Source organism: Portunus trituberculatus, chromosome 39, assembly GCF_017591435.1.
Source record: "Portunus trituberculatus isolate SZX2019 chromosome 39, ASM1759143v1, whole genome shotgun sequence".
Lineage (NCBI taxonomy): Eukaryota > Metazoa > Arthropoda > Malacostraca > Decapoda > Portunidae > Portunus > Portunus trituberculatus.
In genome coordinates, this window is record NC_059293.1 from 11,404,220 (window position 1) to 11,428,637 (window position 24,418).

The following is a 24,418-nucleotide window of genomic DNA, read 5'->3' on the forward strand; positions in this document are numbered from 1 at the left end:
GACGAACTATTTACATGATTCAGTTATATATACTATAGAAATCTATTGTTGAACAGTATAGAATTTAAGGAAAATGCAGTTTGTAACACTTACTATTACTTGATATAGTAATAATACGAAATTAATTATATTAATGGTACCAATAATAATAATAATAATAATAATAATAATAATAATAATAATGATAAGAATAATAAGAATAAGAATATTGATATTAATATTAGTAATAATAATAATGATAATAAAAATAATAATAGTAATAATAATAATATCATAATAACAATAACATTAACAACATAAGTATTAATTTTAACTATAATAATATTAGTAGTAGTAATAATAATAGTAAATAATAGTAAAATAATAATAATAATAATAATAATAATAATAATAATAATGTTAAACAATTAAGCACTTGCTCATACATAATTATATATAGAAAGTACATATTGTAAATACACTTAAACGTACTAACCTACATAAATCACATTTTCTAAAGCAATACACATGTACACAAGTAGATAAGAGATAAGTTTTAATTGGGTATATGTGAAGGTGTCACTAACACATGTAAACATAAAAATTCTTCAAATGTTAATAGTAACTAAGTATTGTTTTCAAGAGTTTACTTTTAAATGTAATATAATTGGTATCTGTAATGATGGACTCTGGCAGTGTTCCATTGTTGAGCACCTCTAGAGAGAATACTCTGTTTTGCGTGGGAAGTTCTGTACAATGGTAAGCGAAGATGGAAAGTTCTGCGTGCAGCATTGTGGGAAAATAGTGTGAAACCTTGGTCTTTGGTAAAGGAGTGCAAAGACTTATGAACAAATAAAATCGTTTGTACCTTAATAATGTCTGAGACGGTAAATACTTTGTGATTACTAAATAATTCTTTCGTGTGTGCATATCGACTTTTAAAAAACATCATCCTGAATAACTTTTTCTGGCAAACCAAAATACTATCTATGTAAATGTTGTATGCTCCTCCCCAGATTGCACTACAACATATTGTAAGTGTGGTTATATTAACGAGAGATGAATTTGTCTTAAACATTTTCCGTTTATAAATTCCCTGAGTCTAAATAGAATGCCGGTTAATACAGATGTTCTGGAGTTAATGATGTCAATGTAATGTTTCCATTTCAACCTGTTATCAATAGTTACACCTAGAAATTTAAATCAAATTACTTTATTCATTGGAACATTATCTATCATCATTGGTGGGCACAATGGATGAGACATAAGAGGGCGTCACCAGGAACTTTGTTTTATTTAAATTCAGTGTAAGCTTGTTACTCTTTATCCACAGAGAGAGAGAGAGAGAGAGAGAGAGAGAGAGAGAGAGAGAGAGAGAGAGAGAGAGAGAGAGAGAGAGAGAGAGAGAGAGAGAGAATACCAAAAAGCTTTCTTTATCCCTAAACCCCCTTATCTAAAGCTTGCATTTTCCTAAGGCATTACCCAGTTTGATTCGTCTAAACTAAAGTATTCTTTGATTCCCTGCATTTCACTTCCGCGTAGTTACCGATAAGTTTGGTCATGCCTTGAGGCGCGTGACAAGTGCGATCAAGCTGTCAATAAACTCGTGCCTAGTTGAACACTATACCCTTCCTCTGACTTTGACTGTTTTTATTCCCGTAGTCGTTTTTGTTCATTTCTAGATCATTGACACTTCATTTTCCGCTTTCGTTCACCACTGTTCTGTCCACCTCGCTCCTAGTTGAACACTATATAATAATACCCTCCCTCTGACTTTGACTCTTATTTCCGTAGTCGTTTTTGTTACTTTCTAGATCAATGACACTTCATTTTCCGCTTGCGTTCACCACTGTTCTGTTCACCTCACTATTGCGAATGCTGACCTGTATCTTCACTCTTTCATTCCTTTTACTGGCAAACTAGACTGTTCAACTTGTTTCTGTTTTTCCTCCTTCCTAAGACCTGAGTTGTTTTACAGACACCTTTGAGAATGAACAGGCAAAGTACTTTTTTTTTTTTTCTTTCATTCTTTTCTTGGTTTTTTTTTTTTTTTTTTTAGGAGTAGCATTGCAAACTGGGTATAAGTATATATTTCTTTTTTCCTTCTATATCTTTGGCCTACTTCCAGAGAGAGAGAGAGAGAGAGAGAGAGAGAGAGAGAGAGAGAGTGTCGCTTCCTACGCCACTGCTGGTATAATGATGTCGCCAAACAGGCTTTTTCAATAGAGCCACGAGAGAGAGAGAGAGAGAGAGAGAGAGAGAGAGAGAGAGAGAGAGAGTTCCTTATGTATTTACAAGTATACTTACTGTACTTTTGCCACAGGAAATCTTGTAATTTTTGTAGAGAGAGAGAGAGAGAGAGAGAGAGAGAGAGAGAGAGAGAGAGAGAGAGAGAGAGAGAGAGAGAACATAATAAGCAGATAAAGAGGATAAATATACATTGACTCGTGTGTTGCATATCAGTCACATTCACTGCGCACGTGTTTTCCCTTCAGTATCTACGTTAAGGTTTGTGTTTTGCGTTCACTGATAACCCTTTCCTTCGTCTTTAACACCTTCCTTGCTTCCTTGCCCCTCCTTCCCTCCCTCCATCCGCGTCTCCCTCCGGCCCTCATCTCTCCTCATTGGGGAAGGCAGAGGGCAAGAGAGACGTCTGCAGTTCAGTGAGTGTTGATTGGCTGACGAAAGCTTGAGTCCGTTGAGGCATTGACATTTTGAGATTATGTACTTATGATTGTGTGTAATGGTGATGGTGGTGAGTGTTCTTGAAAATTTTGTTAGTCGTTATTTGCACACCACCTCCACAACAACTAGTCAACTATCACTACCACAACCATTAGTAACAAGGATAATTAGCCAGCCACAGCCATGAGACTTATACTACTGCTGCTGCTGCTGGTACTCCTCACCCACGCCCTGCTCAGCCACGCCATGCCAAAGGTAAAACGCACATCTTTCCTCTATACACATTACTCTCTTCTGTTTTCTATCACTTCCTCCTATTTCATCCTTCCTTTTTCCTTCTTCGAGTGATTTCAACCATTCCTTCCCACTCTATGTTTCTTTATTTTTACAATGTTCGACCTCATCGTGTAATTTTTGTCTTCTCTTCTCTTACCTAGCCTACCTTCTGTTATCTCTTTCCCCTTTGCGCGATTCATGTCATTATTTTTTCTTTTTCTTCTATTTGTTGATATTCTCCCCATCATCTATCTTCTCTTGCACCTTCTTTTTTTCTTCCCCATCTTCCTTCTCCTCTTCCTGCCCTTAATTTTCACCCTGCATTGGATATCGAATCATTCTCCTCTATGATCCATCCTCTTATTCTTTTGCAGTGTTTCATTTTTTTGTTGCTCGGGTGGGACTCAATGCATAAGGTTAAGTGGAGTAGCCAATAGTCAGGCCAAGTTAGCAAGTGGAGGTGGACTTATTGTATCTTATTTTTTTTTTTTTTCTATACCTCCACATCTCAAAATTCACTAAGTTGTATAGATACTTCTGTCGGTCGGAGCAATGTAAGAATTCAACATCGTGCACTGTCAATCATTCTGAACCCTTCATTTTTTTTTTTCTCTCTCTCTCTCCATCCGCAGCCTAGCGATGATTTTACGTTCCAGGACGAGGATATGTTCGAGGAGATCCTAGCGTCCGAGCCATCGTCCCTTCAAGAGAACTCACAAGAGGAGAGGAAAGGAGATAGGAATGCTGGTGAGTTAGGATGGTGTTAAGATAGCATTTAAGTTACTGTTTAAGACCTAAGTTAAGTTTTGATATATTGGATTGGCATCTCTGTGGGCACCTTTCAGCTCTTGTGCTTCTTGACCAGTGGCTCTTGCATGAAAAAAGAAGAAAAAACTTAACTTTACTCAGTCACTCACACAGACAAGACAGGTTTTGCCCAGAAATAAACAGCCACCGTCTCGAAATCAATATGCTAAGGTTATTTCTATGAAAACCATTAAATGAGTGTGTAGACTGTAGAGTATAGAATATAGAGTTTTAAATGTATAATATCCAGCATTTTTCCTTGCTCCTCTTTGCGGCGAGTTCCCTGTCAATCAGTAAATCAGTTCTTCCCTTCTTCCTCTTCTCATGCCATCTGCCTCATCCATGCCTACAGGCGGAGGATCTGGGAGGTGTGCCAGCGATCACATGTTCATCTGCGCTGGAGGGGAGGAAGTGTGCGAGGTGCAGAAGTGTGACGGTGTGCAGGATTGCCCCATGGCGGACGACGAGGACTGCGGTGTGTGTGTGTGTGTGTGTGTGTGTGTGTGTGTGTTGCAACATGTTATATCAATTTCCTTTTCAAACATTATGCGCTTTTCGTGTTTTAAGGCCATATGACAAGAACTGACAACTATTACTACTTCAACTACTACCACTACTACTGCTACTACTACTACTACTACTACTACTACTACTACTACTACTACTACTACTACTACTACTACTACTACTACTACTGCTACTACTACTACTGCTAAACCATTACTACTACTACTATACCATTACTACTACTACTATACCATACTACTACTACTACTACTACTACTACTACTACTACTACTACTACTACTACTGCTACTACTACTAACGACTTCTCTCCTGCTGATGCTCCTTGCCACACTCAGGCTGCACGGCGGGTGAGCAGTTTCTGTGTGATGGCTTCCGTTGCTTGGCGGGTGAGCTTTGGTGCGACGGCGTACCTGACTGTCAGGACTGGGCAGACGAAGCCAACTGTGACGGTGAGTGAGATAGTGCCCGCGTCTATCTTTGCAGCTTCTATTTGGTTATCTAGGAAGTTCGAGACGCTTTCAACTGTTTTCATGACCCCGGCAGTAATTTAGCACTCATAACAACACGATTTAATCCTCTCCTCCTTCTCTCCATCCATCCTGTTACAGCTCTTCGTTCTTTCATTCGCCCTTCCCCTCCTTTGCATTGTACTACACAGCAGCTCAGTCCAGATCATCTTATCAGGTTATCAGAAATGAAGCTATGAAACAGTAATAACGAAACGTGTGTTTGTGTGTGTGTGTGTGTGTGTGTGTGTGTGTGTGTGTGTGTGTGTGTGTGTGTGTGTGTGTGTGTGTGTGTGTGTGTGTGTGTGTGTGTGTGTGTAATTCACCTTGTTCGCCTGCTGGTCACCCAGGCTGGGTGACCCAGCCAGTCTTCCCCATTACGGAGCGAGCTCAGAGCTCATAGACCGTGTGTGTGTGTGTGTGTGTGTGTGTGTAATTCACTGTTTGATCTGCTGCAGTCTCTGACGAGACAGCCAGACGTTACTCTACGGAACGAGCTCAGAGCTCATTATTTCCGATCTTGGGATAGGTCTGAGACCAGGCACACACCACACACCGGGACAACAAGGTCACAACTCCTCGATTTACATCCCGTACCAACTCACTGTGTGTGTGTGTGTGTGTGTGTGTGTGTGTGTGTGTGTGTGACGTAGTCAGGCGTTCCTTATATCCTTCTTTCTTTGTTATTTCTTTCCTCCCTCCTCGTTATCCACCTTTCATCATTCTGGAATCATGAAAACACTGAGACTCCATGCAGCACCTCTCACTGCAGCCTGCTAAACGTAGTCGAGATGGGACGCCAAGGTGTTTGTAAATGCGTTCTAAGATTTTACGAGTTGCGATTTCCTAACCCTGCCGCTGCTTCCACCACTCACTTCTCTCTCGCCAGTCGCCTCCTTGAACATGCAGTAACAGTTTATCTGCCTGCAGGTGATGGAGGAGGTTGTGATGGCGACCACATATTCATCTGCGCCAGTGGAAAAGAAATATGTGACGTGCAAGTGTGTGACGGTCTAGTGGATTGCCCCATGATGGACGACGAGGCAGGCTGCAGTGAGTGAACATAAGAGGAAAAGAAAATGAGGAAAGCTGCAAGAGGCCGTTAGACCTAGCCGTTGCAGTCCCTGTATAAACATGACTACCTAATTCCACCTATCATCCTCATCCATAAATTTGTTGAATCATCTTTTCACCTACGTCCTTATTTGAGCGGTGTTTTCCTTCCTCCTCCTCCTCCTCCTCCTCCTCCTCCATAGAGTGATCCCTCCCCACTTCTGCAGGTGTGAGAAGTATTGCTGCGGAAAATAGCTAGGCCTACTGTGCTTACTTCTAATATGCGCCTTTATGGGTGACAAAAATCCACGTATATTGCGAAAACACATATTATGAACTGAAGAAGCAGGAAAAATGGCATATGGTCACCTAGCTCCGAGATGCGCATATTGAGGGTAAACACCATTTTGTGTATAATCATACGATCAAATTCTCATATTAATAATTCCATTTCGCATTTAAAAAAAAAAAAATAATATTTTTGGAATGAAGCTACATATTGTGAAAAATGCATATTGTGAACACGCATATTGCTGTTAACTACTGTACATGGGTGATCTGCTCCTGGAGAGGTTCTGCTGACGGTGGCCAGGCAGGGGCGGTATGGGCAACCTGGTGATCCATGCTCCCACCACCACCGCCACCACCATGCCCGCGTTATTATTTTTGTTCTACTTGTTTTCTTTACCATTAGTATTGTTATTGTTCCTGTTATTGTTTATATGTTATATTCAGTGTTACGTTGCTATTTGTTCCCGTTACGGCGTTCCCGGTGCGTCTATAATGTCTGTTACGATGCTGCATCTGTTCAAGTCCTAAGTCTTATATTGGAATACTTTGATTTTGATGTTCTTTTTCTTTAGCTTTCCTGGAGAGAGAGAGAGAGAGAGAGAGAGAGAGAGAGAGAGAGAGAGAGAGAGATCGGAGGGAGACACGGCCATTTCTGCTTCTCTTAAAACTAATCCTTGAATCCATGAATCTTTTGAAAATACGGGGCTGAACGATTGAAATAATAAATGAATGAATGAACGAAGGAAACTAAAGAGATGAAAACGAAGAAAAAAGATCGTATAGATGAGAATGAATGAAAGAGACCGTAGAGATAAGAAGGAAGGAGAAGGAATGAGGAGAGGAGGCGAGACAAACTGGGAACAGAACCAAAGCATCGACACAGATTCAAACCCATGAAACACATCCTACCTTTCAGTACCACATTCATTCTGTTTTCTATTTGGTGATTTTATAGAGCTTCAAAAACTTATGTGGGGGATTAAAATAGTGAAGAGTCTGGCCATTAATCTTCTGACCTCCATAGATCCTTCCTTATGTAGGTAAAATCGTCTAATTATACCCAAAAGTATGATAAAAATGTGTTCCAGTACTGAAGAGGTTAACAAAACAAAATAAACACAACCACATATGTACCTAGGAACGAGTAAAAGTAAGTCACATACTTATAATTTATCAACACTTTTTTTTTATGTACCAGCGAGAATGAGACTTAGAAGGGAAAGAATTAACATATTTAAGTAATATGTTCGTTAATCTTCGGTTCTCCACTCTCCAGTCTCGACTCTTCAGCGCTAGTGAGAGTTGGTTGGGCCACGGTCCAGATATACGAGTACATATCGTGGGTTGGACAGTGGTGGAGGGAGTACCGTACATGTTGCATCTGTGTTGAGAATGTTCTTATCTCTTCAACTACTTGGACTTAGTACTACGAGGGGACGCAGGGAGGAGGAGAGAGCAAGAATGAGTGTTAGTTTAGACATGAGAAGTTTGGTATTAGTGATTGAAATGTAGAAATAAGGTTAGCTCTGAATCAAAATGGTCAGTTTTCCTAGCACATGTGATGTTGCTACTATTTCAAGAGTAGGCTACTCCCACTATTGTTACTGTTATTACTGCCAGGTTGTTACTATGTTTGGTAATTACTACTGTTACCAGAGAGAGAAAGAACGAATATTTTGTAGGTAACTCAATTAGATTTTGATATAACTCGTTTTTTAGTGTTTTAATGTGTTCACAGTTTAGTCGCGCATGTAGTTAATTACTAACATAATCCACTTGATGACCAACTTCAGTAGTAGTATTTTGTTACTGAGAAGAGAGAGAAAAAAAAAGTGAATTTGAATGACAGATGAGTATAAGAGAAAACGAAGATATTTGATGGTAAACTTTATGAAACCTGAATGTATCTAGTTTATTTTTTCCATTACCTCTTTCATTGCAATATACAACACTTTACAACACAAAAAACATCGAAACCCTAATATACATTGAAAAGAACCGTAAAAAAAAAAAAAAGATTAAAGATATAAATTTATTTATTTTTTTTTTTCCCATTCTCTCTCATCGCCCCTTTGCCTTCCCACACAGTACCTCCCGCCCCTCTCACAGCGCTCCCGGAGGCGGCAATACTACAATATAAATTTGTTGACACGTGAGTGGTGAAGAGTAAATAAGGTAATGGTTCTTCTCTTGCGTCATAAAAGGTTTTCAGACGTAAATTATGAAAACTAAATAATATTGATACGAAAATGGCAGAGTAAGCAATTGATGAAAAATATTGTTATTATTATTTTTTTTTCTTTGTGTGTAAGAGGGGAGACTGGCCAAGGGCAACTAAAACTGGAAAAAGGGCACACTGGATTGCCAGTTCTTTTAAAGTTATTAAAAGTTATCCAAAAATTAGGGACAAATATCTTAAAACCTTCCTCTTAAAAGAAGTCAAGTCGTAGGAAGATGAAAATAGAGAAGCAGGCAGGGAATTTCTGAGTTTGCCAGAGAATGACATGAATAATTGAGAGTACTGGTTAACTCTTGTGATAGAGGGTTGGACAGAGTAGGGGTAAGAGAAAGAAGAAAGCCTTGTGCAGCGAGGCGGCAGGAGGAGAAGCATGCAGTTAGAAAGATCAGCGGAGATAGAAAGAGATGCAACATTCCGAGTGCCAGTTCATGTAAGCCGTGTTGGAACTAAGAGCTATGTTAAGGACACCAGGAGTGAGAGAAAGAGAAAGAGATTGAATAGGGTGTGAAGACAGTTGAGGAGGATCAGGTATGAAACTGAAGAGGCAAAAAAGTTAATTCCAGAATGTATGGACAGCTTGCATATGTGAAGGAGCAGTGAGTCACGAAGCGGAAGATAATGTACGTATGCCAACGGTAGGTGTGAGAGAAGCATGATGTAGTCCCTCAGAAAGGTGTGGAAGGGGGTAAAAAATGGTATAGATTCTTGAGTGGTGAGGAGATGCCTGACTGAGAATGTGGAGAGCTCAGTGAATATGGTAACAGGTAATGAATTAAGAAATGAGAAGGGTGATAAAGGAGTTTGAGAAGAGATTGGAGGTGTAGGTTAGGTGTTTGATGTAAGGAAAGGTGTGTTGCACTGGAGAGGAAGGAGCGATGGGTATGAGATGAATGAAAGAATCAGCAGAGAGAAGGTGGAAAAATGTGTGAAAAGGCAAAAGAATGGGAAGGCAGAAGGGCCATGATGATAGATACCGTATGAAGTGTACAAAAATGGAGATGTGATCAATAAGATTACAAAAGACATAGTCATTGGTATCAAAGAAGAATATTGTTATGACAACAGACCATCCTCCATCTGGTACAGGAGCAGAGTTAGGTCACAGGTGGCGCCGTTACACACAGGGAAAGCCACCGACAGTCATCACAGCGATCGGACATACACAGAAATGAGTCTGAATGACGTTTAGCGCCGATACTCATAAGTGAAACCACTGACCTCTGTCTGTAGTTCTGTGTAAGTATATTTAATGTATCATAATGTGGTGAACAGCAGTAGTGGTGCGTCCATGTCTCTCAAGTCACAACTCGCAGTCGTTGCGGTTCGTCTCTACGGATGGGACAATCTACCACTAGTCTGCCACGCTTGTGAGAACTGAGAACCCCTTTGGATCGTCCTCTCCGTTAAAAGACGGCTCTGCAGACAGTCCGTAAATTCTGGCGCCCGCTTCCATTAAAAAAAAAAAAAAAAATCAATAGCACCCCTCTTACCAGAGAGGTGGCTATAACTGTAAGACGTCAACAGCTTGTTTATTTTCTGCCGCATATGTTGCACTTTCCAGCCTAGAATTATAACAGTCTTTGTGGGTGTATGTTTATTATTTGTGGCTGGCGCAACTGCGGAATGTGTCTTCTACCATAAAGAAACCCACTAGGTGAGCCACTACCGTGTGTGTGTGTGTGTGTGTGTGTTGGCAAGGTGTGTTGATGAGTTCTTGTCCTAGCTGCATTGTATCACTGGTTTGCCATATATGCACTGTATCATTGCAGCGCTGTTACGTACCACTGGGCACTATAGTCCTGCTTGTATAAGAATGTGGATTGGGTGCAGCCCCCATGGGAAATAGCGGGAGGACAGCGCTGCCATACCTTTAATCCCTCGTTGGCTACCCCCCCTCTCTCCCTCTTCCTCCCTCTCTCTTACCCCTCCCTCTTCCTCCCCCTCTCTTTCTTCCTGGTCAAGGACACCGCAGCTGACCTCCCATCACCTGTATGGATGGCGGGCGTGATTGGTGTTGCTGCCGTGAAGATTTGAATGCAGTTTTTTTCTTACTTATGTCAGCTTATTTTAAAGTACTTTCCTTCACGATATAATCAAATTATAACTATGGAACTATTTACCCATCCCAAACTGCAAGGAAAACTCTTTATAAGTATATAATTTTTTTGTAGCAACACTGTAAAATATGTATGCCACGTTTCTTGCCAGGCTTATGAATATATTATCAATAATAAGTTTACTGCTCTCTCATACGTTGTAATACTAAGGTTAAATGCGTATTTATATTTGCTGACCATATTTGCTAAAGTTTTACTAATATTAGAACTCTGCTGCTTCACTGGCTATGAGACATGCTTCACCACTGTACAGCGGGAATTCCCCAACACAGCCGCACCCAATCCACATTGTTGGAGGAGCAGGACTATAGTGTGTCCCCGGGCCCCGGCTGCCTCGGCCAGGGCCAGCAAGTGTGAGTTGCCAATTGTGGATTTTTCTTGCAGTTCTACCATGTAGGATGAGATCATAAATTGTCTCTTGCTCCTATCATCCTAACCTAACTGTACCCAGTCAGACTTAAATCTAACTAAATCAGTAAATAACCTAAAAGAAAATCAATACAATTTTAAAAGTTATTGATGGCATTGTTATTAGTGAATGAATCTCTTTGGCTGACTACCAAATTAGTTAGGTTTGGTCCTGTTAGATTAAGGTAGGTTGGGTTAAGTTTGGCTATGTTTAGTAAAGTTTGAATTCTAGTAGTTTGACATGCTAATACTGTAAACCACAAAAAAATACACAACTGGTAACTCAGACTTGACAGATGCACCTGAGGCAGCTGGGGACCATAGGTTGACATGAGTGTGCACCATTGCTTTCATATATCCCAAACAAGGGTGTAATTGTATCAGTTCATTGATGGAGATAGAATTGAGCAAGATATTTTTCTCTGTCTATATTAATAGAGTTATATTTGTCTTGATTCTTTAGAATTATCCCCCTTAACAAGCTTTAGGATCTGGGATTGTGGGTTTTATTTGGGGTATGAGGAGATGAACTGCCAAAATTTGGTGATGAAAAAAAAAAAAAAAGGCTAAGGATTTTTCCCTAGATATTTATGGAAATATTCCTAGATATGTATGTGATTTATAAAGAAAATGATAATCGTTTATAACAAGCTTTGAGCATGTGAGAAATCTGGGTTTTGGATGGGGAACAAGAAATCAGTGAAATATGTGTGTTGAAATGTCTATGGGAATTTCACTTAGTATTTTCACATTTTTCAAAGCAAGCTTAAGGGGCTATCACACTGGCCCATGATACGTGGAACGAGGAACATCCACTCCAGATAGCTGGAACTTTCCTGCGATTAGCGGAGCCAAGTTGGGATGGCTTCATATCCATCCCAGTTCTCCGTATGCTATCCCAATAAAAAAAAGAATCATAATATATGTAATAAAAATCTTTCATTTAAAGTAGAAAGAACGTGCCTAAATTTTTCATATTTGAATATTGAATGATATTTCATCAATTTAGAAAGATATATATATATATATATATATATATATATATATATATATATATATATATATATATATATATATATATATATATATATATATATCATGTTTATAGTTTGGGGTCACGGCAACCATCTCTGACTCCAAAGTTGCTGTCGCACACGTCTTGATTTTTTTTTTTTTTTTTTTTATACCATGTGGGCTTTTCACGGGAATTTAGTTTCTTTTACTTACTTTTCTTCAACAAGAGGAAGTGCAAATGTAATTCCAGAATGAAGCACAGGTTGAGATATAAGCAGCATGATTTTGTTCTGGTTTATTTTGATTAGGCTTGGTCTTGGTTGCTGGGCCGTTTGCCTAGCATAGCAAGAACACAGGCAGCTTGTGTGTGGTAATGTTCCTGGTTTCATACCAAGAACCATGGCGCTTGTTCTGCGTACCATAGGCCAGTGTGATAACCTCTTTAGGAAGATGTTTTTAATTCAGCCACATCAGATACAACCACGAATTTCACATTTCATGTAAAAGGGTTGGTGATCTTGCAGGTGGGGAAGATTTTAATATTTTGTTATTTATTTCATATTCAGGTAACATTTATGTTGTAATTTTATATAAAACATGAATGTGCTCATGGAAGATCTCTAAACATGAAAATGATGCTGTGGTACATAGTTTGTGCCAGAGTGACTAGAACCTTTGCCAAAACTACATTTCTTCTTTTACCATTATTTCCATATGCATGATCTCAGGAAATAGGAGAATATTTAAAAAGATGGCCAACTCTATGGATGGATTCCTTTGCTCTGTGGATCAAACAGTTGCAGCATTTCCTCCTTTAAATGTGTCATTATCCGTAACCTTTAGCCCCATTAACACACTGCTACCAATAATTGCCAATAATTACCCCTCATAATTTGCAATGAGTTCTTTAGTAAAAGAGCACCATGGTGGCAACTGCCATCTTTGTGGCACACTCTCCCAACCAGTGTCTGCTTCTCACGGTGACTACCTACCACTTTCTAGTGATGATTGTTTCAAATGGGAGGACTCACATGAAGCCACCTTTTTTGTCTTTAATCCATCACTTTTCATGTAGTCAGAATTAGAAAGGTTCAGATGTTTGGGTCAATTTGCAGTTTCACCAATCCATGGAATCTCTGATGTGGCTTATGTTTTTCTGGTGAGACATGTAGTGAATTGATTTATGGTGTATATATATATATATATATATATATATATATATATATATATATATATATATATATATATATATATATATATATATATATAATATAAAATTTGTCACTAATGAAAATTTTTTGAGTTTTACTGTTTTTCAACTCCAACTTATGCCTGCCTCTCATTCCCAATGATTGTGGGTGATCTGTGGGATATCAGCATTTTGGATGGGGGAGCATTAGAATTAAGTTATGTGCATTGCAAAAGATGTCAAAAATCAAAATCACCAAAAAAAATTCTGAAAATACTTTGATGGGGGGAGGTGGTGGCTGGATGTGGCAGTGTTGAGCATTGCTTTCTTATTGTTGAGTAGCGTTGGCAATGATTCACTACCCCTGGATTTGGGTCTGTTACAAAGGCTGTCCACTGACATACTTATTACATACCGATCCTCCCCAAGGTTACTAATCAAACCCAACATTAAAACCTTGATTTAATACTTGTCACTAATCAAACCCAACATTGTAGCATAACCAAAAAGGTACAGCCTGCCTGGGCACCCCCTGCCAAGGATTACTAACCAAACCCAACTTTATAACCTTGATTTAATGTACTTTAAAAAAAAATTTTTTTTTTTTTTTTTTTTTTTTTGGATTGGGAGAAACTATAAATTGTGAAAAAAAAACATTACAAGGCCTTCTATGAGGTAAGGATAATGGGTTTGGTTAGTAACTTGGGAAGGAGTGTCCAGGGGACACAGTTTTTCACACCCCCTCACCCCCACTTAGGCTAGCAGGTTTTAATGTTAGGGTTTGTGTAGTTATTCTTAGGGGCGTCTGTGGTGTGCAGCCCCCCAGCTAAGTTATAATGTTGGGTTTGATTAGTAAGCCTTTGGGATTTTTGCTAAATGTAGTGGATAAAGTTAGAAACATAGGGAACTGTTGGCAACGCTACTCAGAAATAACAAAGCAATGCTTGCCGCTGCTGCAGTCAGATGCCATCACAACAATCAAAGTATTTTCAGAATTTTGTGTGATTTTGTCGATTTCCAACTTCTTTTGCAATGCACATGCTTGTATGTCATTGCATTGTATATAGCTATATAAAACATACATACGTATAAATTTCCAGATGAATATACATAAATATAATGTAGAATGATAATAGTAATAATAGTAATCATGTGAAGGGCCACCACTGTTAGTCAATTTAATACTCCCCCACCCAAAAACCATGATTTCCCACAGATCCTCCAAGATCCTTGGAAGTAAGAGGTAGACATAAGTTTAGAATTGAAAAACATTAATAACTCGAAAAATATTAATTTGTGATGGAAATCATATATATACCACCAATCAGTTTAATATATTTCTCACCAAAAATAAAACATAAGCCACATCAGAGATTCCATGGTTGGGTGAAACTACAAATTGCCCAACAATTGTAATGTAGAAGAAAAGATGACACAAAATGAAAACAGGAGGATATGATTTTTAAAATAGAAAACACTCATCAATTTGGCATCTATCCTCTGAAGATGTAGCAGTGACTGAGAGGAGGAATGCCTCCTGATGAATTTGGGAAGTTCCTCAAATGAAAGCTAGCTCAAAACAAAGGAAGTCTTTTTTTCTCATGAGCATGTAATTCCTTGTGCAAGTGTGATTTTGGCCTCTATCTTTCCTAATTTATAGAATATGATGACATGTATGTATTTTCCTTCCAAGAGTATCTATTTTCCCGGTCAACAAAGCAGAGAAATAGCTTCTCCACTCATGCCATTCCTTCAAGTGACAAGCATGAGAAAGGATGGTATGAGTCAATGGTAGTCACTTGTAGCTTGCAGTTATGTTGATCTTTCACACTAAGTTGATATGAATGATTTAATTCCTTTCTTTATAGATCCACTATGGAAGACTTGTTGTCAAGTTTTGGTGGTGTTGAGGTCACCTCCCACCCCAACAACCCTCATGCTGAGCACCCTCACTTTGCCCTCTACAAGAATAAGACGACTGGTTCATCTCAGGAAGAGCGTCGTAAGATGGTACTTCAGGCCAGGAAAGAGTGAGTCCTCATCACACTTCATTAGAACTTAACTGTATACTGTAACTGAATACCTAGTTATAGCTATTTTAGTGTCACTGAAATTATAACCTTAGTCTATCTGCCACATAGCTAGCCTTGTGTCAAACAAGTGGGGTGGCCCATCAAAAAACTTGAATATTCAAAATAATTATTTACAATAATTTACACATTTTTACTAATGCATAATTGGAAAACTGTAGTTACCATTGTTTTTACACTCAGGGCCCGCTACGACTTGTTGTCTCTGGTGCGTAATCTTGAAGGGGAGAATGAAGTGACTGATGACTCTGAAGGTGATATGGAGTGTGAAGAGGCAAGTGAAATTTGGTTATTGTGTGGAAATTATTGATAACAATGGTGTTGTGATCATTTTACTTATCTTAGGCTGGGAATTAGCAGTCACCTAAACAAAAGATGTTACATTAATCATGCAAGATCACTGGTTAATGTTGGTAAAATTTTCTACAGGTGCGCACATGTTATGCGCGGCCGAAGAAATTCAGGAACTTCTTAATGCTGAGTGAGTGGCTGGTGGACGTGCCTGAGGATTTTACCTCCACCTACTTGGCTGTGCCCTGCCCTGTGGGGAAGAGGTGCCTTGTAATGTCCTCTAAGGTGAGATGAATTTTCTGTCTCAGTCAGTCATTATTTAATGCTGATACTTTCTCTTATGGGATAGAATGGCTTATGAGAGTCTCCCACTGTTTGCAGTTTTAGGCAATGTCTTCTCCATTGTTCATTCCTCTCATGTCATCCTCCATTCTTCATCTATAGGTCTTCTTTGGTCCAGGGCAGCTTTAGTGTATTTACTCATTGTTATTCAACCTTTTTCTCTTGGATACTTGAGGTTTCTCTATTTCAAATTAAATTATGTATATAATTGATAACAAAAGTGCTCTTTTTTATTTCTCATTGTTTTATTGGAAGCACAAATTTATGGTGAGGGTTTATAGTCTTTAGAGTTTCTCTTATGTAGGAACAGATATATAGTTACCTTTAGAGATGATTTACTTTGCTGATAGGACAGGGAAATCCTAATCATAAGTTTCTATTTAAAATATGAACTTTAAGAATTATGATTGATATTGAATTGTGGAAGCTTTTTGTCATGAAGATACTAATGATATGATACAATGTTTTTATATTGAGGTTTCACTTTTTTATTCTGGTCTACATTGTGGCAAGTCAGCACCATGTGAAATATTTTGAAATTAAGGATTTTTCACATGATCACGGAATGAGTGTGGTGGCCAAGGATGCTTATCAGTAATCTTGGTGAAGAGTGTGTTTCAATTAGAGTTTTGTGTCATTGATAAACCCACTTGAACATGGATGATACTTTAGGTCCATGCATCTACATGAGCAATTCCCACACATACTTTACTCCTATACAGAATCACCACACTTGTATACTGATTATGTGACAGTGTTCCTTAAGGATGATGGTGGTGGTGATAATAGTAAGCTGAGTGTACCATTCTGTCAGGGCAGGACTCGAGTATATGCCAAGTCAGGTGTGATGGTGAGGGAGTTTCCGTCCATGCTGCCAGGAGGGAATCGTCGCATCTGTTCCCGAGGCTTTGCTCTGCTGGACTGCATCTGGTCTGAGGTGAACAAGACTTACTACATCCTAGATCTCATCATGTGGCGGAACCAGTCCATCATGGAGTGTGAGGTGAGGGGTTGTCTTTTAAGTTACCTCCTGCCTGTAGAATTATGGAAAGTGACTGAGGGATAGATTGTGGTGGTGGTAGAACAGATAGAAGGAAGATGAATTGTTGCATGGATATTAATGATGATGATTGGTTACAGAATTTTGAATTAGATATTATTTGTGTTGATGTGGGGGGGATGAGAATGTTAAAGAGTTGGGAATGGAACGTTTGATGGTGTTTGCATGGACAGGATGTTGTGTTGGGAAGAAGCTGAAGGCATACAGAAAGAATGAGGGGGTTATGTATTGACCAAAGAAATTGAAGTCTAGGAAGACTATGAAAAAGATAAGAGGTAGGTAGAACATTGATTCATTGATAGTGTTAAATATGTCCAGAAATATAAAGGAACATTGTTAGATAGCAGTTTAGAAAGGGAAGATAAGATAATTGACTTGCATTGCAGAAGTAGTTATGAGTGGCTATGAGATGGATGAGAGCCTGGTGAATTGTATGTGACAAACAAGTTATTGGTGTGTTGGATAACGAAAGCAATAGTACAGTGGAGACTACTGGAATGTCTTAATAGTCAAACTTTTCAATACTTGAATGCAAGTTTGATTTAATACTCAATAAAATACCTGATAGTTGAATATCTGCATACATGGTTGTAAACAAAGGCTCCTTAGCCTCTCCATCCCTCCCTCTGCCAGTTGTGCCACTGTGGTCTTCAGAATAACATTCTCGTAAGTTGTCTATAATTTTTCATTTATAAACTTACATTAACACCAAAGGCTTATTAGTGGTGAAAATATCTGGTAATCAAACAGTTGCACACATGGTTGTAAACAAAGCTCTGGCCTTTCCCTCTGCACTGCTGCCATTGTCCCGTTTTGATACCGTATTACCGATAAAAAAAATTGCCGGTATTCTGGTGTACCGGATACTGGTGTGCATCCCTAGCCCTGTTGCAGTCTTGAGAAAAACCACATTCTTCTGCATTCTGTTAGTAGTTTTCATTTAGAAGGAATCTTGTGAAAGTGCAAGCATTAGTGAGCCACATCCCTCCATTAGTGGGTTCACAGGAATCACACCATACGTTCTCATGAATGGTGACTTGTCCTCCAATGACCTCCCTCCTCCCCTCCTCTTCTATGTTATCCAAGACCAGCCTTCACACATAGTATGTACAAATCAAAAGTATAAGAAAAAGTTTCATTGCAATTTTTATAAACGAGGTTTTGCTAAGATTAGAACGAATTACCTAATTTATAGGTATCGAGTCACATTTTTTTTATACTTAAACAGCCATTTGGAACTAATTAAGTTTTTTAGTATTGAGTCTCCACTGTATTAATGAAAGCTGGGTTTTGTAGAATGGAGTGAAATAAGAAATGTGTTAATTTCATAAAATATAACTTTGTGTATGCCTGTTTACTTAATCTGATCCTCCATTGCTTTTTATATCACAGATCTTGCTCTTCATCTTTTGACTTCTTGCAGACATTGTTCCGATTTGAGTGGCTGCGGTGCAAGATAGAGGAGGAGGGTCAGGAGGTGCAGGAAGTATCCAATCTCAACCCAGTAATGTAAGTTAAGATGAGCCCAGCTTGGGAACCTCTCTGATATTTAGTGCTGCAGATGTTGGTCTGTGTTGTATCTTGCATTAATTTGCTCACAGCATACATAAGAGTAAATTTGTCTTGCTTGTAGGGAATTGTATTTTGAAGTTGTACATAATGCAATCTTAGTGTGCTGTTTAATTTAGTTGTATCTTTATTCCTTATTCCATACCTTAATGCATGGAAGGACATAGTATCATAATTTTATCAATGCATAAGTTTTTTTGCATTGCAGATTCCAACGAGTGCCTTATTACGACTGTTGCCCAGAGACCTTACAGAGGCTGATGGCAGACCAGCTTCCTTTCTCAGTGGCGCTGGATGGTGTCCTATTTTACCACAGGGAGACTCACTACACACATGGCAACACTCCCCTGGTGGGCTGGCTCAAGGGATACATGTTCCCTGAAATTCTTGGTAAGTTAATTCTCTCTCTCTCTCTCTAAAAGATGAATGATAAATTGAGTTAGGATGGATAATTGATGACCAATAAGGTTCAGCGTTGATATCTTAGTCTTTCTACTCAGGTGTTCCTGTCCCAGAGTCTGTTCTTCAGGAGAGACCACTCAAGTATGTCAACCTTCAGGCTCACATCCAATATGGGCAGCAGAAAAGAAATGTCAAAAAAAGTGAGGAAAAGGTGGGTGTTCAGTTATATTGCAAAAGTTTATGTACTTAAAGTGAAGAATTGTAACTAATAGCCATTTGAAATATACCTTTTTTGTGAGTCCTGTTTGTTCTCCAAAGGCTGTTCCACACACAAAGCAAATGCATGGCTGGCACTCTGATTAGCCTGTACCATATTTTACAGCTTGCAAGATGCTGCATCTTGGAAGATGCACCCTAATATTTGAAAGAAATTTCTCTGAAAAAAAAAAAAAAAAAAAAAAAAAAAAAAGTCATTATCATACCTTATCTAACCTAACCCCCAAATTTTTGTGTTCCATTATCCATGAACACAAGTCTTTTTCTAACTGTGGCCATTTTGCTGGTACTTGACATAAATTGTGCTTTGTCTTATTTCCAGCTTCACTCAATTCTTGTTTCCTCCACTGCCGAATCATTTTTTTGGTAGGCAGTGATCCAAAGTGTTCCTGCTGCTCTGTTATCATGTTCTTTGGCATATCGTACAACTTGTAGCTTGTATGAGATAGTATAACTAAACCGTTTAGATGAACTAGCCATGGGTGACAATTTCCAGGACAAAAAAGCTTGTGATATATGTGACAGCCTGGTGGTAACTGATATATTTCACGACATAAGAGTGTGAGTAAACCTTTTATACACCTAAAGTCCTCAATTTCGGAGGTTTGTCATTCGGAAATTCCAAAGTTTTGGAGATTTAGGAGGCTGAAAAACTTGGGTTATTAAAATAGCTGAATCCTCCAATTGCCAAAACTGAACGCGTCAATGCTGCAGTTCGTATTTATTTTATTTTGCAATGGTGCTTCACAGGCTTTATTAAAGAATGTTAATATAATTCACAAGTGGAGTTTTGACTCTTGCTTGAACGAGTAAGCCATTTGAATGTTCTATTAATAAAGGTATAAAGGCACCTTAGCATGTGTGTGCGTTCGTGTGTATGTATGTGTGTGTTGCTATGAGATGAGTGAGCGGCCCGTTTTCTTCACACGCTGAGTAGACTCCAGGAAGGATTATAGTATTGGAAATATTTGTAACAGCTAAGTACTGAGTTTACGTCATATAAAAGGCTGAATTAAATAGTACTTAAACTAACATCATAATGTAATGACTCAACATACAAATCCAGGTCACTATCGGTCAAATGTCCAAGCTCACTTGAAGCTAGGTGTTGTCTTACAATACAACATTCATCTTGGAAGACGCACTAGTATTTTTCATGGTATTTTTTAGAAAAAAAAAGTGCTTCTTGTAAGCCGTAAAATACGGTAATTGTCTCGCTTTGAAACAGTGTTATCAGATAAAATAGTCCAATTGAGGCAGGCGAACATATGACTTGGGCCATACACTGGGCAGAGGGCAGAGTGCAGTCAATGCTGTGTTAGACGTCAGCCAGTGGGCTAAACTCTCTGTTCAGTACGACAACAACGGACGCAAGAATCATTGCTGTTTTCTTTGATGCTGGTTTTGCAGTGTATCAATCTTCTTTCTCACATCTTCAGCAGAGAATGACCAACCATGGCTGTTCATGTGTTCTGCTATTTTCTGTAGTGTTGTGGTCTTTCTATCACTATTTCTTTATTCCACAGTCTTGACATTCAGACACTGTTCCTCTCTGTACAAATCTATTAAATGCCAGGTTGTTTCCCATGTCCACTTTTCATGACAAAATTTCACTCCATCTAGTCTACAATTGATACAGACACCCATGGAGGGCACAGTGTTGACTTGTAACATTGTGTGTTCCCTAGTCAGGCGTCCATCCCGTGCCTCAACAACAGGCACGGGTTACTTGGATGGTTTGCCTGTGGTTTCCTCATCTATCTACACTTGTGAATGCCACCCATACCACAAAATTGGTAGCAGCGTCTGCCCCTTGTGTGGAAGGACCTTAAGTGTGTCATTAAAAAAAAAAAAAAAAAAAAAAAAAAAATAAAATAAAAAAAAATTTAAAAAGCCGTATTTTTTGTTTTGTTTTCTTTTTGATAAAAATCAAATTTTCAGAGAGGAGTCAAGTTTATAGTCATTGTATATATGAATCACATTAAAACTCATCTTCAGAAATCATGAGTCTGAATTGCATCAGGTCTACTCACAATTAAGATGCTAGTACTTTTCAAGTAGTCATCATTTTAATTATTCTTTTACCTTTTAGATGGAGGTTGCCTCAACTAAGTCCCAAAAGAAAAATACAAAGAAGGCCGGAAAGAGTAATTCCCAAGAAAATGAGATGGAGGTGTCTGGCACTTAGGTTTGTATTTGTTGATAGATTTCTTCATCTCATCATCATAATAATTGGCATCACTGTATCCTGCTGATGCTGATTTTTCATTGCTGCCAGTCTCATATAAGACGTGCTTATTTAAAGTGTAGTTAAATTAATAGTATAACTGATTTACACTGTACATATCTGCCAGAAACAGTATCAAAGGCTAGATAGATTCCTTAACCTCTCACTGTCTGGTGTAATTTTGTGCAGACACACTTGAACTTTACTTTCATTGTTAGGTTCCCTTGTTTTTCTTAATCAGTTGTCTTTTTTACATAGTAAGGATGTTAGAATTATCACTTTGAAGTTAGGATGGTCTGCCTGTATGTAAAATAATCACTTTGAAGTAAGGATGGTCTGCCTGAGAGGTGCTTCCTTTATTTTTTAATATTTAAATTGAACTGAATTGAAATTTAATTAATATTTCAAATATTTGTCATGTATCACACAAGAAGTTATTTTCATTTAAGTAATACATAGTGGCTAAATTTTAGATGGAATAGTATAAAGTACCAGGCCAGCTTTTGAAAAATCATAAGCTGAATTGATGCGATATGACTCATACAGGCACTTGAGCATTTCATTTTATCATGGGTTAGCCTGTGCATTCGTTCAGCTTGCAATTATTCTAGCAGACTTTTTCTTTTTTTGTCACATTTGGAAAATGGCTTGTTACGTGATGAATATAGGAATGTACTACTGCGAGTCAGTGAGGTTAATACTACTGTTGATTTATTTGGCAAACAGAGTTATTATTGCTGGCTATACTCATGATGTTGCATTGGGTTGGATAAATGGAAAGGATTGACACTCACTTGCCTTGAATTCATGCATTTTAAATAGTTTGCTTTTTCTTTCTAATTATAGTAATGCCACAGCTGGCAGGTCCAGATTTGAGGTCAATTTTTTTCAATTTTGTGGTTATGCAGAGTATGTATGTCTTTATGGAATGAAGTTAGATTTAAAATCTTCCTCTCACTTGGCAATAATACTCTTGTGAAATGCAATCTCAGAGTTTCTAGATAATATTTGAAGAAAATGAGGAGAAAAAAATTATATTCCCGAAATACTTTTGGTTGCAGGAGAAATGATATTGTATGATGTCAGGACTATATTAAAAGAACATTGATAAGAAACATGTGAACAGTCCAAGACCTTTGAGATTGCATCGGTTTCATCCTGAGATTGGGCTCCACAACTCATGAGAACTTAATATCTTGAATGATTTCTTCCTTTGTTTACTTAACTGTGTTCAGTTTGAAATACAACTTTTTGCTAGATACAAGGTACTGAGTAGTGGTGCACTTATGGTTTTTGATGATCTGATGTTACTGAGTTCATTACCTAACATCCACTTCACATAATTGATTTCCAGATACCTCCAGATATAATGTGGTTATTGTGACTAGTATTTAGGAAGCATGTTGAATAAGTAGCTTTTTGTTGGGACACTGATAAAACTTGTAATATATTCTAATGTATGAAGTGTAGATTTTTTTTGTAGTTTGCCTTTCCTTACAGGGCTCTTACTGAATGTAATATAGAGGTGTGGAAAGATAAAAAGTTAGTATCTCCTGCTGTGTTCCATGTTAAAGCTGGTCATATCACCCAAAAATAGTTTGGCATTTTTTTTCCTGTAGTTTAGCACTTTCAAACCAATACTGATCAGTCTCAGGTGGATATTCTTGATTGGTTTTAGTACAGGACGAACCAGTATGTAATAATTAGTCTAGTAGAAAGGGACATTGTTGAGTAGTGGGTTTGCAGTATCACTATGCACAGAAAATTTTGATGCCACATGGCCAATGTCTCCTTGTTGCAGTAAGTGGTTGAGGCTTCCAACTACCTTCCTGGGAAGGCAAGATGTTCTGATGCTTCTGCAACACCTAACTAGCAACTTCTTACACTGAAAAGTAGGCACCGGTGTGTGAGTCAGCTCAACTTTTTAGCTGAGTGTGGTCTGTCATTTTGTGTCAGACAAAGGCTAACTGCTATTTTGTATGCCCAAACTGACTACAAGGAAGATGCTTACATTACAAAAGACTGGCCACGATCACAATCTCCAATTTGTTTCCACTCAAACAGGAGTTAGGCTGAGGACACCATGGGGATTGCTACACTGTTTCAAAGGTGCTGGAGAGATTGCTGCACTCGCCCCACTTCCCAAGTCTGGCAGGTCTTGCAAGACCACTGAAGACCTGTGCACTGACTTCCAGACAGGTTGCTAGAAAACCAAGGCTGACAGCACAGAAAGTCAAAGAAAATCAAAATTACCAGACTTAGGAAATTTGTGAGTGCAGTAGTTTCATCGGCATCCTTGAAACAGTGTACCAGCTGTTATGTTGTTCTCAGTCTATTTGAGTAGATATAAATGGGAGATCATTATCAACCTTGTGTAATCTAATCTCACATTTCTCCTTAATTGTAGTCATTTTGGGAATATTGAGAGGGTGGGAGGAAACAAAATAGTAGTGCAGTTTTTGTCTGGCACATCAGATGACAGACCATGCTCTCTTCATAATTAGCTAAACAGCTACTGAGGTGACTCACACACTGGTGCCTACTCTTTGGACAACGTAAAAGGTTGCCAGTTAGTGTTCTAGAAGCACCAGAACATCTGCCTTCCTTGGAAGATTGAGAGGGTGGGAGGAAACAAAATAGTAGTGCAGTTTTTGTCTGGCACATCAGATGACAGACCATGCTCTCTTCATAATTAGCTAAACAGCTACTGAGGTGACTCACACACTGGTGCCTACTCTCTGGACAAAGTAAAAGGTTGCCAGTTAGTGTTTTAGAAGCACCAGAACATCTGCCTTCCTTGGAAGGTGGTGCGAGTCACTTACTGTGAAGAGAAATTATGTTGGCCACGTGGCATCAAGAGTTTCTGTGCTTACTGCAAGTACTTCCTCATTTCTGATTGTGATCAAGTCATTTTCTTGAACATAATCAGAATGTTCATTTAGAAATTTTTAGATCAGTAATGAGAACATAAGAAAATGAGGGAAGCTCCTACAGGCTGCCAGGCCTATACATAGCAAATTTCACCTATCATCCTCTTTCACAAATTTATGTAATCTTTATAAGCTACAA

The 24,418-nt window shown here is 38.5% G+C and overlaps 1 protein-coding gene and 1 long non-coding RNA gene across 6 annotated transcripts; both read left to right on the plus strand.

The window, feature by feature from the left end:
- Positions 1–4,167: 4,167 nt before the first annotated feature.
- Positions 4,168–5,735, plus strand: LOC123515688. Its single transcript, XR_006677962.1, has 3 exons — positions 4,168–4,222; positions 4,611–4,724; positions 5,712–5,735. It is a non-coding gene; the product is annotated as an uncharacterized LOC123515688 (long non-coding RNA).
- Positions 5,736–9,459: 3,724 nt separating this feature from the next.
- LOC123515764 (snurportin-1-like) lies at positions 9,460–24,402 on the plus strand. Of its 5 annotated transcripts, none has more exons than XM_045274622.1 (10): positions 9,460–9,600; positions 14,961–15,122; positions 15,366–15,456; positions 15,612–15,758; positions 16,630–16,818; positions 18,299–18,384; positions 18,653–18,834; positions 18,945–19,057; positions 21,215–21,310; positions 23,151–24,402. In XM_045274622.1, exons 2-9 carry the CDS (start codon positions 14,968–14,970, stop codon positions 21,308–21,310), a joined length of 1,059 nt encoding a protein of 352 aa, XP_045130557.1. In that variant the 5' UTR covers positions 9,460–9,600; positions 14,961–14,967; the 3' UTR covers positions 23,151–24,402. The 5 variants fall into 5 exon arrangements, with proteins under 5 accessions (XP_045130557.1, XP_045130556.1, XP_045130560.1 ...); XM_045274624.1 differs by lacking the exon at positions 23,151–24,402 and adding an exon at positions 10,735–10,834 and having other exon boundaries at positions 9,483–9,600; positions 21,215–22,823; XM_045274621.1 differs by lacking the exon at positions 23,151–24,402 and having other exon boundaries at positions 21,215–22,823.
- The last annotated feature ends 16 nt before the right edge of the window (positions 24,403–24,418 follow it).

Excerpts from the sequence above, each read along its gene's own strand:
- LOC123515764 (XM_045274622.1), top strand. The coding sequence starts at position 14,968 with ATGGAAGACTTGTTGTCAAGTTTTGGTGGTGTTGAGGTCACCTCCCAC. Across the intron at positions 15,123-15,365 it reads GTACTTCAGGCCAGGAAAGA|GGCCCGCTACGACTTGTTGT; the intron begins GTGAGTCCTCAT and ends TTTTACACTCAG. Across the intron at positions 15,457-15,611 it reads GTGATATGGAGTGTGAAGAG|GTGCGCACATGTTATGCGCG; the intron begins GCAAGTGAAATT and ends AATTTTCTACAG.